At 35.7% G+C, this 16,660-nt stretch overlaps 1 protein-coding gene across 1 annotated transcript in view; it reads left to right on the forward strand.

The window, feature by feature from the left end:
- CNTN3 (contactin 3) overlaps positions 1-16,660 on the forward strand; it is a 450,405-nt gene that overhangs the window by 384,261 nt on the left and 49,484 nt on the right. The window contains exon 13 of the mRNA XM_043979112.1: positions 811-986. Within this exon, the coding sequence (XP_043835047.1) occupies positions 811-986 (176 nt within the window). The remainder of the gene's footprint in view (positions 1-810; positions 987-16,660) is intronic.

The following is a 16,660-nucleotide window of genomic DNA, read 5'->3' on the forward strand; positions in this document are numbered from 1 at the left end:
TAGAAGTAGAGAAACTGTGATTTTAAAAAAAAATCTGGTCTGTTACTTGTAAAGAGCAAAATATTTCATCTTACCAGGCCTTGGTTTTCTCAGTTAGAAAATATCACACTTGGACTTCCATCTGTAAAAATCATTTTGTTCTTATTAACCTATTGACCTTATTCTTTTTTTTGAATGAAGTATTTTAAATTCTTAGTAACCTGGTATCTATGGATTCATTTAACAATGCACAGAATATATTCCCTCTTTATTCCCACCACCTGTCAAAACTACTGAAAACATAGGGTTATCCTTGCCTATCCTGTAGTACAGACTATGAGCCAATGACAATAACCTAGTCAATTCTGACTATGTAATTTTTGAACCTGTCATTGCTAACTTTCCTTTAGTCCTCGAATTCTCACTGATTTACCAGTGCCAGCATAACTATCTCACACTCTAAAGTCTCAATCTTTACTTTTATCTGTAATTCAGATAAATCAAAGAGGTTATTTGGGTGAAACCCAGTGAGGATAAAGTTACTAGATATTAGATCATCTGACTATCTGTACAAAGTGGTAGTCTGGAGGCAACTAGGTGGTACAGTGGATAAAACACTGGCCCTGGATTCAGGAGGACCTGAGTTCAAATCTTGCCTTAGACACTTGACACTTACTAGCTGTGTGACCCTGGGCAAGTCACTTAAACCTCATTGCCCTGCAAAAAAAAAGATCTAATCAAATTTTTAACAATACAGTGATAGTCTGACAACTGTGACTTTATGAATGTTTCAGCATCTATGTTTTTTGTTTTGTTTTGTTTTTCTCCTAGAGCCCACAAGAATAACACTGGCCCCATCTAACATGGATGTTTCCGTTGGAGAAAGTGTAATCCTGCCTTGTCAAGTTCAGCATGATCCCCTTTTAGATATTGTGTTTACTTGGTATTTTAATGGAGCCATCACAGATTTTAAAAAAGATGGATCTCATTTTGAGAAAGTAGGTGGGGTAAGTTATGGAAATTTACTCATGCGATTCAGATTATGTGGGGTACATATGTATCTCTCTATAATGAACTTTCCTGAGATTTTTAAAAATTTGAATTCTGATTTTGCTCCAACCATTGATCAGATCAAAATATTGAAATTAAATGATGTATTATTTTCCACATGTAGATTTTAATTTAAAATTGTAATTTCTTTGAGACCCAAATTTGAAAAGTTCGGTTTTTACAAAAGTACTCCTTGAGAGCAGGAACTAAGGCTTGTATAGATTTGTGACTTGCATTGTAACTAGTAGAGCACTTATGAGTAATAGAGAATCAAGAAAAAGAAAAGGGGGTAACTATCATGATTACAGGCAAGGGAATTCTCAAATTACACACCTTTGAAAGAAACAGAGAACACTGCATTATGCTTAAAAACAAGATAGATAATGAAAGAATGAACAGATAATAAAACATCAGTGTTTAATATATGCTCAACAAATAGTATAAGTAAGAACATAAAGGAAAAGACAATCAAATAATAGAAGGAAATGGTCACTAAGATCACAATTATACTAGATTCACAGTTCTATTCATGGAAGGGTTGGTAGTAGCCTGTTGATAACCAGAGGTGAAGGGACAGCTAGATGGCACAGTGGATAGAGCACCAGCCCTGGAGTCAGGAGGACCTGAGTTCAAATCCAGCCTCAGATACTTGGCACTTACTATCTGTGTGACCCTGGGCAAGTCATTTAACCCCAGTTGCCTCACCAAAAAAAGAAAAAAAAAAAAGAAAAGAAAACCAGAGGTGAATACTTTTAGATCCTGGGATGTCAGACTGTTTCAGTGGGCCAAAGAAAAGGCCATGAGACCAAAATTAAATGGGAAAGGATGAGAGAGACAGACAGAGAGTGAGGACATAACCAAATTCAAGCCTCCTAGAAAACTATCTTTGACTTATAGAAAACCTAATGTGTAATTTTTATTCTTTTCATCTCTAAACTCATGACTACTTAAAAGGCCAGATAATGCAATTATTCACAGAATCTCAGAGTAAGAAAGAGATTATTGTATCATAGATAGAGAGTTTAGAAACCTCAAGAGAAAGGTAACCCAGTACTTCCTGAAGTTGCCCGGTTCTCATTTAGTTAGCTATCATTGGTAGGCAATCTTTCCATCAGTCAAACCTAAAGTTACCTCTCTCAAAATTAGACCTAGAGTTAGAAGTGATCTTGGACACCATCAAATTCGCAATTGTCAAATTTTTTAGATGAGAAAACAGAGGCCAAGAAAGTTTAAGAGACCGGCCCAAGAGCTACAAACAATAGTAACAGAGATGGAATTAGAAACTGAAATTTTCTAACTCTAAATTCTGTCATCTTAGTGATGTTCTCCAAATCCAGGCAGTCAAATCACTCTTCCACGTGACAACCCTTGGAATATTTGGATATTGCCACCATGTCCCTACCGAATCTTCTCTCCTCTAAGCTAAATATCCCCAATTGCATCAACCTGTTCTTACAGAGGCAACTAAGTGATGCAGTAGATAAAGCATTGGGCCTAGGATCAAGAAGACATGAGTTCAAATGTAGCCTCTAAAACTTACTAGGTAGATGACCCTAGGAAAATCACAACCTCTGTTTACATCAGTTTCCTCAAGTACAAAATGAGAATAGAAATAGCACCTCCCCCATGATTATTGTGAGGATCAAATGAGAAAACAATATTTGAAAAGTACTTAGCACAGTACCTGGAATTCTATAAATGCTAGCTAGCTATAGTAGTAGTTGTCATAGTAGTCATGGTGGTAGTGGTGGTGGTAGTATAGTCAATAAGTGTTTCACAGTAGTAGTAGTAGTAGTAGAAGAAGAAGATGGACTTTGTTGTCTCAAGGCCTTTGCTGTCTTAATCACCTTCCTCTCCATTCTCTTTATCTTATCAATGTCCTTCCTAAATTTGGTACCAGAACTGAGCAGAATGCTCCAGATATGAATGGTCCCACCAGAACAGAGAGCAATGGGATTATCACCTTCTTAATGCTGAGAACTCTGCCTCTCCTAATACATATATCAGTTATCAGTAGTTTTTTTCCTGGGTTTTTTTTTGTTTTGACTATAATCTTAATAGTAATAATAAACGATAACCTCTTTAATAGGACCAGAGAGATAGCATAAATTTAAAGTTATATGTGTTGCTTTTTTTTTCCCCTTACGGGGTAGAGGTCTCAATTTGTGATTTTAAAAGGCCTGAGGTACTTCCAATGTGGAAATGGGGGGTGTGTTGATGTGTGTGTGTGTGTATATAAAAGTGAGCCTAAAGAAAACCTGTCACAAATTTAAATACAACATCCAAGTAACATTGTCAAAAGATTTAACAAACTGAAAGCAGATAGACTCTCTGGAGGGAAATGAAGATATGATTGGAAAAAATAGAGGGACAAAGATGAGTGCTAAAGCTATATAAAGTGTATTTCCCTGGTTATAGGATTAAAAAGAGAAAATAACCCAATAAAAAGTCTTACTATACAAGTACACAGTTTTTGTTTTTGTTTTTCCAGACCTGTGATTTCATCTCTCAGGGAGCTCCCAGCGAGGAATTAACTTTGTTAATACAAATAACCACCTTCCTTCCTTCCTTCCTTCCTTTTTTTTTTTAAATATATACTGGTAATTAATAATCAAGCATGAGCATTTACTCTGCTGATTCCAAAACATGTCACTTAGATTTGAATCATTCTCCTCATTACCCTTCCCATCAAACCTCAGATTCTGACCCTATGACTCTAGGCTCTGATCTATGAATTTATGTCCTGTCTTTCCCAGAAGCAAACCACAAATTCAAATCCTATCTATTTCCAAACCAGTTCCAACTTTCTATCTCTACTTTATAGTTTTTTGGGTCATATGATCATCCTGCTTTTTATGTTGTCTCTTCCCCACCCCTCCCCTTTTGACTGTAATCTCCTTGAGGGGAGGGGCTGTTTTACTTGCTTGTATTTGAATTCTCAGAGAGTAGGCTAGTTCCTGAGTCATATAAGTGCTTACTTATATAATTATATTATTATATAATATAAATGTACACTGGGGCTCCTTCTGTCTTTAAGGCTTTAAGACTTATGCCTATTATGTTTGAGTCAATAGGTTTGCACATTCTACTGAATTTCATGGGGTTATAGTTCCACATTGATTTCCTGAGTGGTTGCATGAAATTCACAGCTTCACAACTTTTGTGTTAGTGTTTCTGTCCTCCCAAAGTCCCTTAAGTAAGAGTTATTTCCCTTTTTCTGACATCTTGGCCAATCTAATGGGGGTGGGTTTTAATGTATATTTCTGTTATTAATTATTTGTTGCATTTTATATGATTGTTAATGGGTTAGTTTTCTTGGGTATCACCTGTTCATAGACTTTGAACCATTTATCTGTTGGAAAATGGATCTTGTTCTTATAAATTTGAATCATTTACCTATGTAGCAAGTCTTTATCAGCTAAATTTGCCATGAACATTTTCCCTTATTTCCATTCTAACTGTATTACTTTTTGCATATGAAAACTTTTCAATTTAATATAATCAAATTTCTATCCATTGTATCTCCTCTTCCTCTCCCTAATTTTCAGAAAAAAAATTATTTCTCAATACATTGTAATGAAAGGTTTTGCCTTTCTTTATTCTTTAATTTGTTAAGGATATAAACTTTTAGAGCTAGGTTGGGTATCCATTTAGAGCAGACATTGAAAACATTTAAAACCTGTTTCTCCACCAAACTTTCTAGTGTACTTATACCACACCCTCCTGTATTTGGTGATCCAGTGACATTTGCCTCCTTGTTGTTCCTTGAACAAGACAATCTATCTCCCAACTCTCAGCCTTTGACTGATGTCCTCCATGCTTGAAATGGTCTCCCTTCTCATCTCTTCCCTCCATTAAAGTCCCAGCTAAAATTCCACCTTCTTACAGGAAGCCTTCCCTCATCCCTCTTGAATCAAGTTCCTTCCCCTTATGGTTGTTTCCAATTTGTCCTGTATATTGCTTGTTTATGCATAGTTGTTTTCATGTTGATTCCTCTATTGCACACTGATCTCCTTGATGGTGGGGCTGGTTTTGTTTAACTTTTCTTTCTATCCCCAGTGCTGAGCACAGTACCTTGACCTTAGTAAGCACTTAATAAACACTTATTGATTTACTGACTCTTTTTTTTTTTTGGAATGATGGATTTTTTGCTGTGATAGACCCCTTTGACAGTCTGGTAAAACATATACATCTCTTCTCAGAAAATTGTTTTTAGATGCACCAAGTTAAATGCATAGGATTACAAAAGAAATCAAGTTTATCGAAATATAATTATGAAAATATTTTCAAATTAGTAATATTTTTGTTATTTTTCTTATTAATATGAACTGTTATAATCATAATCATTCTAATATAGACTCTACTCTGAATTTCTGGTAAGAACCCAGTGTGGATTATAATATAGCCAATACATTAGCAAATTTTCTTTGCTAATATTTAATATTTTGCACTGAAATTTGAGATATTCATCTAGACATTTTTCTTCTATGACTTCAATTTCCCAGATGTAGCTAGAAGAATCACCTTTGTCTCACAGGAGAAGCTTTGTAGAATGTCATCTTTCTTATTTTTGCAAATAGAAAAAAAAATGTAAAAACAAGCAAAACAGTATAGAGGAAGAAGAGGGCACAGAAAAGGGCCTTGGGGAACACCTATGGTTAACTGGTCTCACCTAAATGAAGATCCAGGAAAGGAAACTCAGGAATGGCTAGAAAGGTAGGAAAAGAAACATGAGAGTAGTTTAGAGATGTGCACTTCGCATTAGGATTGCTTGTATTGTTTCATAAAAGTTTTCTGTGATGTCTCAGTGTAGTTATTTTCTTGAATGTCGTTCCTAGTTGTTTCTATAGATTATTTTTTGACCCACCAGTTCCTTAGGATTATTTCATTTAGATGTAATTTAGGTTTGAATCTCTTATTCATCAATTACAATTTGCATTGTATCATGGGTAAGAAAAGATATTTTTCATAGTTCTACTTCTCTGCATTTGTTTATGAGGTTTTTATGCACAAACACATGGACAATTTCTGTATATGTGCCAGGAACTAATGAGAATTATATATACTCCATTATATTCCTATCCACTAATTGTAAAAGATCCATCATATCTAACTCTTCTAAAATTCTGTTCAAGGTCTTAAATTCTTACTTATTGTAGTTTTTGTGAAGCTTGTCTAGATATGAAAGGGACATACTAAGGTTAACAAATATTATAATTTTGCTGACTGTTTTGCCCTGTAGTTCCTCTATGTTTCCAATAGGTCTGGGAAGTTTTCTTTTATGATTTCTTGAAATATGGTATACAGGTTTATTTGTTTGGTCATTGTTTTCAGGGAATCCGATCATTCTCAAATTATTCCTCCTTGATCTGTCTTCCTGGTCTTCTGTTTTGATAGTAGATAGATGCCTCACATTTTCTTCATCATTTTTTCAATCTTTTGACTTTGTTCTAATAATTCGTGGTTGCCTCAGAGTCACTGAATTCTTTTTATTCCATTTTAATTTGTTTCTTTGTTTGTTTGCGGGGCACATAGCTAGAAAGTGTCTTGAGGCCAGATCTGAACTCAGGTCCTCCTGAATCCAAGGCTGGTGCTTTATCCACTATGCCACCTAGCCTTCCCCCTTCCATTTTAATTTTTAAAGAGCCAACTAAAACAATGTTTTGGTAAGGTTTTCTACTATCAATTCTAAACTATGTATGTTTCCTTTCGATTTTGTTTTCTCCCAAACTCTCCTTTCATCTGTCTCTTGATTTATTTCTTTCAGCCTCTCTTGTAGTCTTCATGTCCAAACCATTTTCCTCCTCTGAGATTCTCTTTGAATTCTTATGACTTTTCTTCCTTGTTCCGTTTTCACTCTGGCTTCTTTGTAATGTTCAGGTTACTCATAATTTTTGCTTACTCATATTTTCTCTTTCATTTCTTGGTTTGGGATTTTGTGTTTAGTCCATTCCCTCTTTGGACCACTAAACAGGTTGACTTGGCATTGTTTGGTTTTGATCCCTGTGGTCTGGTGGCCACTACAGTCTGGATGGAGCTGCTGCTATCAGATGACATCCTCTGCCTCAAAAGCAAATTCTGTCTCATTCTGCTTTGTGGACCCTGTGGATTATAACCACAGCTGTATTTTTTCTCCTCTTCGCAAAATCCTCACTAGGGAGTTTGTTCTGTCAGCTCTGCTGTGTCCCCATCAGTTCCCAGTGTGATGTGCAAGACCATGTCAGTTGAGCACTAATGAGTTGGCTCTTCATCTTGCTGCAGTTCCCTGCCCAGTGATCTGGAGACTGAGATGTCTCCATGCTTTTGCTCATATAGGTCAGGGGAATAGAATCTGGCTTCAAGTGTCCAATTATTGGAGATGGTAATGGCTCATGAAGCCCCTACTCAAGTTAGTGCTCTCTCCCCACCTCTCCTTATCTCTCCTAGCTTTTTTCTAGGTTGCTAGAGCACAAGTTTGCTTCTCTGATGTGATCCTTTGCCTTGCTCCCCTCCTCCCTTCCATGATGAACAGCAATTGAACTAGCTTCCTTACTTTTATTCCTCTACTGGCCTCCCCCCTCCTAAGTCACTGCCTTACTGTAGCAGAAGGGCTTGAGGAGCTCAATGGAGCTATGAGCTATGCCAAAGCAGACAGGTCATAGTGGAAAGTGCCAAAAGGAGGTGATCTACTGGAGGAGGAAATGGCCAACCGCTCTAGTTTTTTCAAATTGTGTTTCTGGAGACTTTTGGGAGTCCCTTGGATAGCAAGGAGATCAAATCCATTAATACTTAAAGAAACTAATTCTAACTCTTTGTTGGAAAGTCAAATTCTGTAGCTGAAGCTTAAATACTTTGGCCACATAATGAGAAGATGGGACTCATTGGAAAAAAGTTCCTGATGCTGGGAAAGATTGAAAGCAAAAGGAGAAGGGGACGGCAGAAGATGAGATGGATAGTGTCATGGAAGCAAGCAATATGAGACAGACTTAGGGACATAGCAGAGGACAGAAAGACCTGACATGCATGACCCATGGTGTCACAATGAGTCAGACACTACTGAATGGATGAACAAACAACCAACCAGTCTCTGCCTTCCTTTTGCTATCCTTTTGTGCAGTTTTAAACTGCACAAAGGAGCCCACTTCCATCTCTTTTCATTTTCTTATAATTGGTCTTTCTTCAGTCAGTTTCAGATATTCCCTGAAGTTGTGGGAGAGCTGGACTTCTCTCTGACCTTTCACACAGCATTTTTAATGTTTCACCATATAATCTTAGAGGGTTACTTGGGTCACAGAGAAGTTAAATGACTTGCTCAGAATCACAAAGCCAGTATGTGTCAGAGGAAGAACTGGGACTTAGGTTTTCCTAACCCCCAGGTAACAAACTTGTAAACTGAACTGTACTTTGAAGTTAGATTTGTATGGGGCACTGTGACAGAAAGGCATAGACTATGGATCTAAATTGCCCTATTGCTCATTTTGTGAATAAATTAATGATCAATTATAGTGTATGGGTGGGGGGAGAAGGAAGATAAAAGACTCATTTTAAATCCATCATGATATGATCCAGACTAATTCATTTAACCAAATCACTTCACTCTGATTTATCTACATTTAGGCACCATGAGGTAAAATGTACATTTCTGATCTTGCAGGGAAGAAGACTTGAGTTTGAGTCTCTCTTAAGGCCCTCACTAGCAATATGAGTCTCTTAAGCTCCCTAAGCCTCAGTTTCCTAAACTATACAATGGAAATATTAAAAGTCATAGGATTGTAACCATCAGGGTTAAATGATAATATAAATAAAATACTTCACAAACTTTAAATCATAATATAAATCTTAACTATATTACTAGCTCTGTGACCCTGGGCAAGTCACTTAACCCTCATTGCCCCACAAAAAAAAATAGAAAGAAAAAATAATAAATGTCAACTATAGTAATAATGGGCAAGTAGATGTCCCAGTAAATGGAGTGCTGAGCCTGGAGTCAGGAAAACCTGAGTTCAAATGTGGCCTCAGACACCTACTAGCTGTGTGACCCTGGACAAGTCACTTAACCTTTGTTTGCCTTAATTTATTGGAGAAGGAAATGGCAAAGCCCTCCAATATCTTTGCCAAGAAAACCCCATGGACAGTTTGGTCCATGGGATCACAAAGAGTCAGGCACAACTAAGCAACAATGATAATAATAGTGATAATGATAAACATGTGCATCAGAAACAGTAATTGAAGTCACTCTGTCTTATTTTTAGTGTTCATTTTATATTTGTTTTTGTTTGTTCATATTTTCAGCATCATTTCTTGGTTTTAGCTTTTCCTTTCCTTACCACCACCTTCCCTATAATCGAAAACAGCTGCAATTCTCACAGGTACCCTCTCAGCTTGAGTTAAACAGTTTAACCTTTTTTCATAGGAAGGGGAAAATAGTTTTAAAAATCAACCCTTTGTATGGTACTCCTATAATGTAGCTACTCATATTTGCTTTATTTCTTAAGACCTTTTTTCTTTTTGATTTTGAGTTTGAAAAGAAGTTAATCATATTTATATATGCAAAAATTAATCCTAAACATCAGTTTGTAGTTAGGTTTTGAATAATGATTTGGGACCAAGCGTATTTATTTAATTAAAAGTCACAATTTAATTAAAAACTTCCCTAAATAACTAGAGTATGACTATTTACATCCATTTTCATATCTAGGCATCCTAAGCATAGTGGAAAGGTCCCTGGATTAGTCAGATGACCAGGGGGCTCTGATATCTACAGGTTGTATGACTAGTCACTTAACTTTTGTGAGCCTCAGTTTTCCCATCTAGAAAATGAGGATAATGGCATGTTTTCCACTGCCCTCACGGGGCTATGTTGAGAAAATTATTTTGTAAGCTACAAAACCAAAAGTAAATATGAGCTGTTTTGATCAATGTGCATTGTTATGAAGGAAAATTCCCAAATGATTTTTTTTCTTAGAAGATGTTAAGAGAATTAGAGTAATAGAATGATAGAATAAATTTGGGAAGATAAACCACAGGGGCATCTCTGAGGGACATTTTCTGAGCTAGATTCTTAAGCTTTCCTCATCCAATCACTTCCCCTCTAATAAGACTGTCAGGGTCCAATTAAAAGATTTTCTAAAGCTAGTAGGGTGAAAGAAGTACATATCTTTTGATACTTTATATTTAATATTGTTAAGTTATTTTAAGATCTTCAAATGAAGCTGAACATTGTAGCAGACTTATTTCCTCCCTCATTTTGTAGCCACTTCTGATTTCTTTCCCTGGCTGTTATCAGAGGACAATGCTAATCATGAATAGTTATCAAGATCAAATCTATCCCTGATATAACTGTGAAAGGAAGACTTAAATTGATAAAATAAGATGGGATCAAACACAATTACATTCTAGGAACACAGGAGAACCTATAGATGTATTGAAGAGAGTGCCAAGGATTGTCTATACTGGGGGGTGGGGGTGGGGGGGGTCAGAGGAGAAGTTTGGAGGTTTCCACTTGTTTTGGCTTGTATGACCCAACTGCCCTGAAACCTGAAAATCTATATATTCAGGACTCAGCATTTGCAAATACATCATTCACAATACTGTAAAATAGTTTTTGTTTGTTTTGTTTTGTTTTGTTTTGTTTTGTTTGTTTTTGTTTTGTTTTGTTTTAAGGAAGAAAAATGATTCCCATTATTGAAGGACCCAAAGAAAATGTCTCTTCACCTATGGTCACTCTCAGTAGGTCTAACTAGATGGCTTCTGCTATTCTCTCTCACTTATTTACCTGAGTTCTGTTTTGGATGTGTTTCCTTTGAGATGTCTATGGGAAATTAACTTGGAAGTATCTAATAGGAAGTTGCTAATTCAAGACTGGAGTTACAGAGGGAGTTGGGATGGATATGTGGTTCTGAGAATCATCTATATCTACATAGTGGAAAAACCAGTACAAATTTAGGGAGACCATTTGGAGTACATGCAACAGACTTCAGCAGACCTTTGGTTTTCTATATATTTTTGAAGTAGTTGAAACCAAAGGAACAATTAAAATTACTAAGAAAGAGCATAAAGGGAGGAGAAGTGATGATGCATTGCCATAGCAGGAAACCCCATGGCACAATAAGAAGAGGCCTACAAAAAAAAGGGGGGGGGGACAGCTAGGTGGCCCAATGGATAGAGCACCTGTCCTGGAGTCAGGAGGACCTTAGTTCAAATCTGACCTCAGACACTTAACACTTACTAGCTGTGTGACCCTGGGCAAGTCACTTAACCCCAATTGCCTCACCAAAAAAAAAAAAGAGCCCTAGATTCAGAGAAAGAACCCCTAAATTCAAATCTCACCAATGACATTTATCATCTGTGTGACACTGAGCTGCCCCTTTAAAGGTCTTGACGCCTCAGTTTCCTCATCCTTGCTAAATAGACTCTAAATTCTCTTCAGGTTCTAAATCTTTGATCCTTTAACCTCCTCTCCCTTATTGGAGACTTTGACTCATGAATTTCAGGTACTAGCAAGAAAAACCCTAAAAATCTTTTCTCAGTGCCTCACCCCAAGGAAGAAATTTCCCTTGCTCAGGATCCCACTAAAGATATCCATTACTTTCTAATTAGCTAGGTCAACCACTTTGAAGGGATTGTTCAAACCACTTAAGTCTGTCAAGAAAATTTGCACCAGTCCTAAAATCTTTCTCAATTTATGCATGCCTTTAGACCAACTAGTGATATGCTAAAGAGGTTTTCAGGGCAAAACAAATTGTATTGGGGCAGCTAGGTGGCTCAGTGGATAAAGCACCTGCCCTGGATTCAGGAGTACCTGAGTTCAAATCAGACACTAGACAAAACAAACAAACAAAAAAACAACCCCAAATTGTATTAAATTTATGATTATTAAGATTTTCTCCATCACTATCTTAAATCTACCTAATTAACCAAACAGTGAATCAAGCCCTTATTTTAACTTTTGCCTAATTTTCTGAGGTATAAATGCTCACTCTGAAAATGTAACAATCTTAATTCTCTTCTAAATTTTATTTGCAATGATTTTCTTCATGCAAATACTTTTCAAATATATGTAATTAAATTTGTTGACCTTTTATTTTATACTCCCCCTATCCTTCATTTAATTACTTTCCACCTCCCTCATCTCCAGTAATATTTGCTCAGGTACATTCTTCCATTTTTATTTTAATTAGTATGATTAATAATAATTAATTATTATATATTTGAAGTTTATTATAGCTTTTGGTGTAAGATGTTGGTCTGAACCTACTTTAGACCAAACTGTTTTTCAGTTTCCAAATAGATTTTGTCAAATAAAGAGATAATTCTTACCTTGGTAATTGATGTGCTTGGGAGTTTATTAAACTGTTACCTATTCTACTTGAATTGCTTTTCTTACTTATCCAGACTCACATTGATCAGATTTTCTTTTTTTTTTAAATAGGACCAAATAATTTTGATGATTACTATTTTTCTAATTTTTAATATCTGGTAATGCTTGGCCCCCATCATTACTTTTTTCTTTTGTTTTGCTTTGTTTTTGGTTGAGGCAGTTGGGGTTGTGACTTGCCCAGGGTCACACAGCTAGTAAGTATCAAGTGTCTGAGGCCAGATTTGAACTCAGGTCGACCTGAATCCAGGGCCAGCGCTTTATCAACTGTGCCACCTAGCTGCCCTTCCCATCATTACTTTTTTAAAAAAAATATATTTCCCTTGAGTTTTTTGGGGTTTTTTTGTTTGTTTCTACAGCTGAATTTTCTTATTATTTTGTTGTCTTCTATACTTTATAGTGTTATTTTAGTACTGTTTGGTAATTTTGGTGCCAAATATGTCACTAAACTTAAGTACAGTCTTCATTTTTATTACATTGACCATAATTCAAGAAGATAAAAGAATAGATCTTCAATTTTTTGTCTCCTTTTATTTGTATAAAGTGTTTTGCAGTTGCAATCACATAAACCCTGAGTATATCTTGGTAGCTTAATTTCTAGATATTTTATTCAGATCAACTATCCACACAGGGGGGAAAAAAACAACAAAATAAAAACAAGTAGAAAAAGAAGATCTTGATGATATGCGGTTGGATGAAGAATTAATAAATACAAAATTGGGGAACAAACTGAGTATGACACTGGGCTAGGCCAAAGATTAAAGAAGAGAAGTAGGATAAACTGGACTCCATTTGAGAAAGTGTTCAGTACTTCTAATAGTGCCAAGTTATTCCCTGAAACAACTCTTTTTTTTAACATCAATATTGATCCAGTGATGCTATATGACTCTAAGTCATGGATTTCTAAAGGTAATGGAGAGTTGTACAAGTGGCACATGTAGGTTACAACATATTACTGATAAAGAATCACTCAAGTATCAAGGATATCATCACAGAGGCTTATGAATGTCAGATAAGGAGATAGACTGCTCATGCAGCAAGAGCAAGGAATGACAACCTACAGTGCATGATTACTGGCTATATCCTACAGTTGTGTGAATATTGGAAATTCACACAAAGTCATAAAATATCAGGGAAGGCCTCTTGATTCTGGTTGGAATGCTTGTGGAGATTTTGTAGGGAAATTGACTAGCTATGCACAGAATAAGAAGGCATGAGTCCCCAAGTCACCACTAGAGGGAATATCCTTATCATTGAGGCTATCAGTGAATACTTGATACCACTGAAGTATCAAGATTGTCAACTCAATTTATTAAGTACCTATTAAAGTCAAGGTCCTTTGATGGAACCAAAGAAGACACATCTCTGCCTTCTTGGAGGTTACTATCTAAGGGGAGAAGTAAGAAACTTAAGTAAATATAACAAAAGTTGGATGAAAATATAACAAGGAAGTTTAACATGTTATAGGGGTTTGGTGAGGCAATTGGGGTTAAGTGACTTGCCCAGGGTCACACAGCTAGTAAGTGTTAAGTGTCTGAGGCCAGATTTGAATTCAGGTCCTCCTGACTCCCAGGCCAGTGCTCTAATCAATGTGTCACCTAGCTAACCTGTTATGGCAATTTTGACAAGAGTGGAGAGGACAATGTGGAAAGTGATAATAAAACGCCTCTTTTATTATATTCATTCTGTTCATTGAAACTCATAGAATTTACTAGGATATATCTCTCCATACTATTTTTAATGTTTTTTTAAAGCAATCATCATTGTAAACACCCATGATGGATATCTTCTTGCTTCTGTGATTTTCAAACTAGAAAATACTGTCCTCTGGTACCTCTGTTCTTTGGTGGGTATATTAACAACTGCTAGGTAATTATGGTAAGTTTATTTGAGGGTCTAGATTTTTTTTTTTGCATTTTGATACTTTAATTTAAGTACCTAGAAGCCTTTGGTTGATTGGTGCATATCTGCCAGATCACCTGTATAAATGAAATAATTCATGAGAAATTTCTGGTGACACCTTGTCCTTTTTTCCTTAGAGTTCGCTGAGATAATTCCTGAAAAGACAACAACCCATTTTGTAAGACATATTTAATTATTAAATTTAATTGATCCAAACATGAATAAGAAAGAATATGAAGGATGAATACTTCATTGCCATTCATCCCAGTTTTTAAAAGCCAAGGTCTGAAAATGTGGGTGATTTGGGTTTTTGTCACTGTAGCAAAATTTCTTTGATTTTATATAGTGTTTCCTTTTCATTGACTTCAGCATTTTAGATCAGGCTGTTTGCCAGGAGAGCAGGCTATTGATGGCCAAAGAGTAATCTCAAGTCAAGTCTTCCATGATCTTTCATCATTTTCAATGTGACTTTGAGGTTGAGAAGCTCTCAACAGTAGTGAGACAGTGTTTAACTCTAGAACTGACCTCTCTCACACTGGGACATCATCACAGGTATTATGGGAACTTTTGCAAGAAGATGATTGAACTCATAAACATGTCTCCCAGTCTCTATTTTAGCTTTCACAGACGCTTTGGTCTTTAATGGAGAGGAAGCCTAGTTTTCTGTCTTCCATTAAAAAATTTTTTATAAACACTTAGCTCAGGGTTAATTCTGAATAGGTTGCATTCTTACTGAAATATTCATACCAAACAGAGAAAGTTATAGCACAGTTATGTATAGCACAATGCATACAATAGGTGTTCAGTATAAGCTTAAGTGAATGAATGAAAATCTTATTGAATAACTGACTTCATCTAGTAGCATATGATTTATTTTATAATTGTGCTTTTAATTCCAAAGGAAGTACCTGAGGAATAATTTGGATGAGTTATCTTAAATTTGGGGAAAAAGAAGGGTCAATATTTGAGATTAATTAATATCTCCTATCTAGGACGTGTTTAAATTTGCCATGGGATAATCTGAAGTACCTAAAAACACTTTGGTGACTCTTATATGTCACATTAAGTCAACTTAGCCCCAAAATGCTTATATTGCTAACAGATAAATGTGATGGCTGCATTTAGAATCATGAATTTTGACATTGATACCTACTACCTGTTTGGCCTTGGTGAAATCATTTTTAACTCTTATGTACTGAACTTCCTCATATGTAAAATAAAGTCTGAACTAGAGCTACTTTCCAACCCTAAATCTTATAGTCCTCTAATGCTTATAATCATCAGTAATCCTTAAAACAACTTTAGCTTATAGTCACAGTTTACTGAAACTACTATATAAAAATAATTAAAGACAAATCAACTTGAAATGAACAACATGACCTAAAAAATGAAAAATGGATTAATGAATGAACAATTATTTATACATACATACACATACATATGTACATTGTGCTATGTATTAATCTCAGTAATAATGTTGGGCCCATCCTATCCACAATGGACTATTAATTGTTTAACACAATGTTCTGTTCAGTTTACAAGTTGTACTGTGGATTTGATGTTATTTATATTGTCTTTGATATTACCTATATAGCATGTAAGGAGGTCTAAGAAATAGTTCCTAAGATTTTCAGTATTTCAGGACTTGAATATTTGTATCACATTAGTTTCCTGTGTAATCCATTAGTGGAAAGATTAAACTATTTGGGGTACAAAAAGATGAAGGTTTTGAAATATCTGATGGCTTCTTATTATCTGTTTAGGAAAGCAATCAAATGAGAGCTGAAGTTAAGGCAGCTAGGTGGCTCAGTGGATAGTTTTCCCCTTGGAGTCTGGAAGACGTGGTTTCAAATTCTGTCCCAGGCATTTACTTAGCTTTGTGACCTTGGGCAATTTACATAATTTCTCTCAACCTCAGTTTCCTCATCTGTAAAATGAAAGTAATTATACCTTCCTGATAAGCTTGTTGTGAGAATCAAATAAGATAATACGTTAAGTTCTTCATAACCCTTAAAGCATTATATAAATGCTAGGCATTATTGTTAGAAAACACTTAAACTTGCTCTCAACGCTAAAACCATGTTTCAGTAACTGCCAATTATTTCTCTTCCTTCTGTCAACTTGATGGGTTTTGAAAAAGGTAAAGTTGTTGCTGCCTTTATCATCCATCACTCATAGGAAAGATCGCATTTGGGTAGCCCAAGATGCAGTTTTAATGCTGTTTCTCTTTGCTGATTCTAGGAGCCTTTTTTCTTTATAACATCAGCACACTTACCTCGATGCCTGGCACATAGTAGTAAGTGTTTAATAAAAGCTTGTTGATTGATTGATTGAACCTTGGCAGTTGATATCATGAACTGTAGTACTGAAATA

This window comes from Dromiciops gliroides, chromosome 1 (genome assembly GCF_019393635.1).
Source record: "Dromiciops gliroides isolate mDroGli1 chromosome 1, mDroGli1.pri, whole genome shotgun sequence".
Taxonomy (NCBI): domain Eukaryota; kingdom Metazoa; phylum Chordata; class Mammalia; order Microbiotheria; family Microbiotheriidae; genus Dromiciops; species Dromiciops gliroides.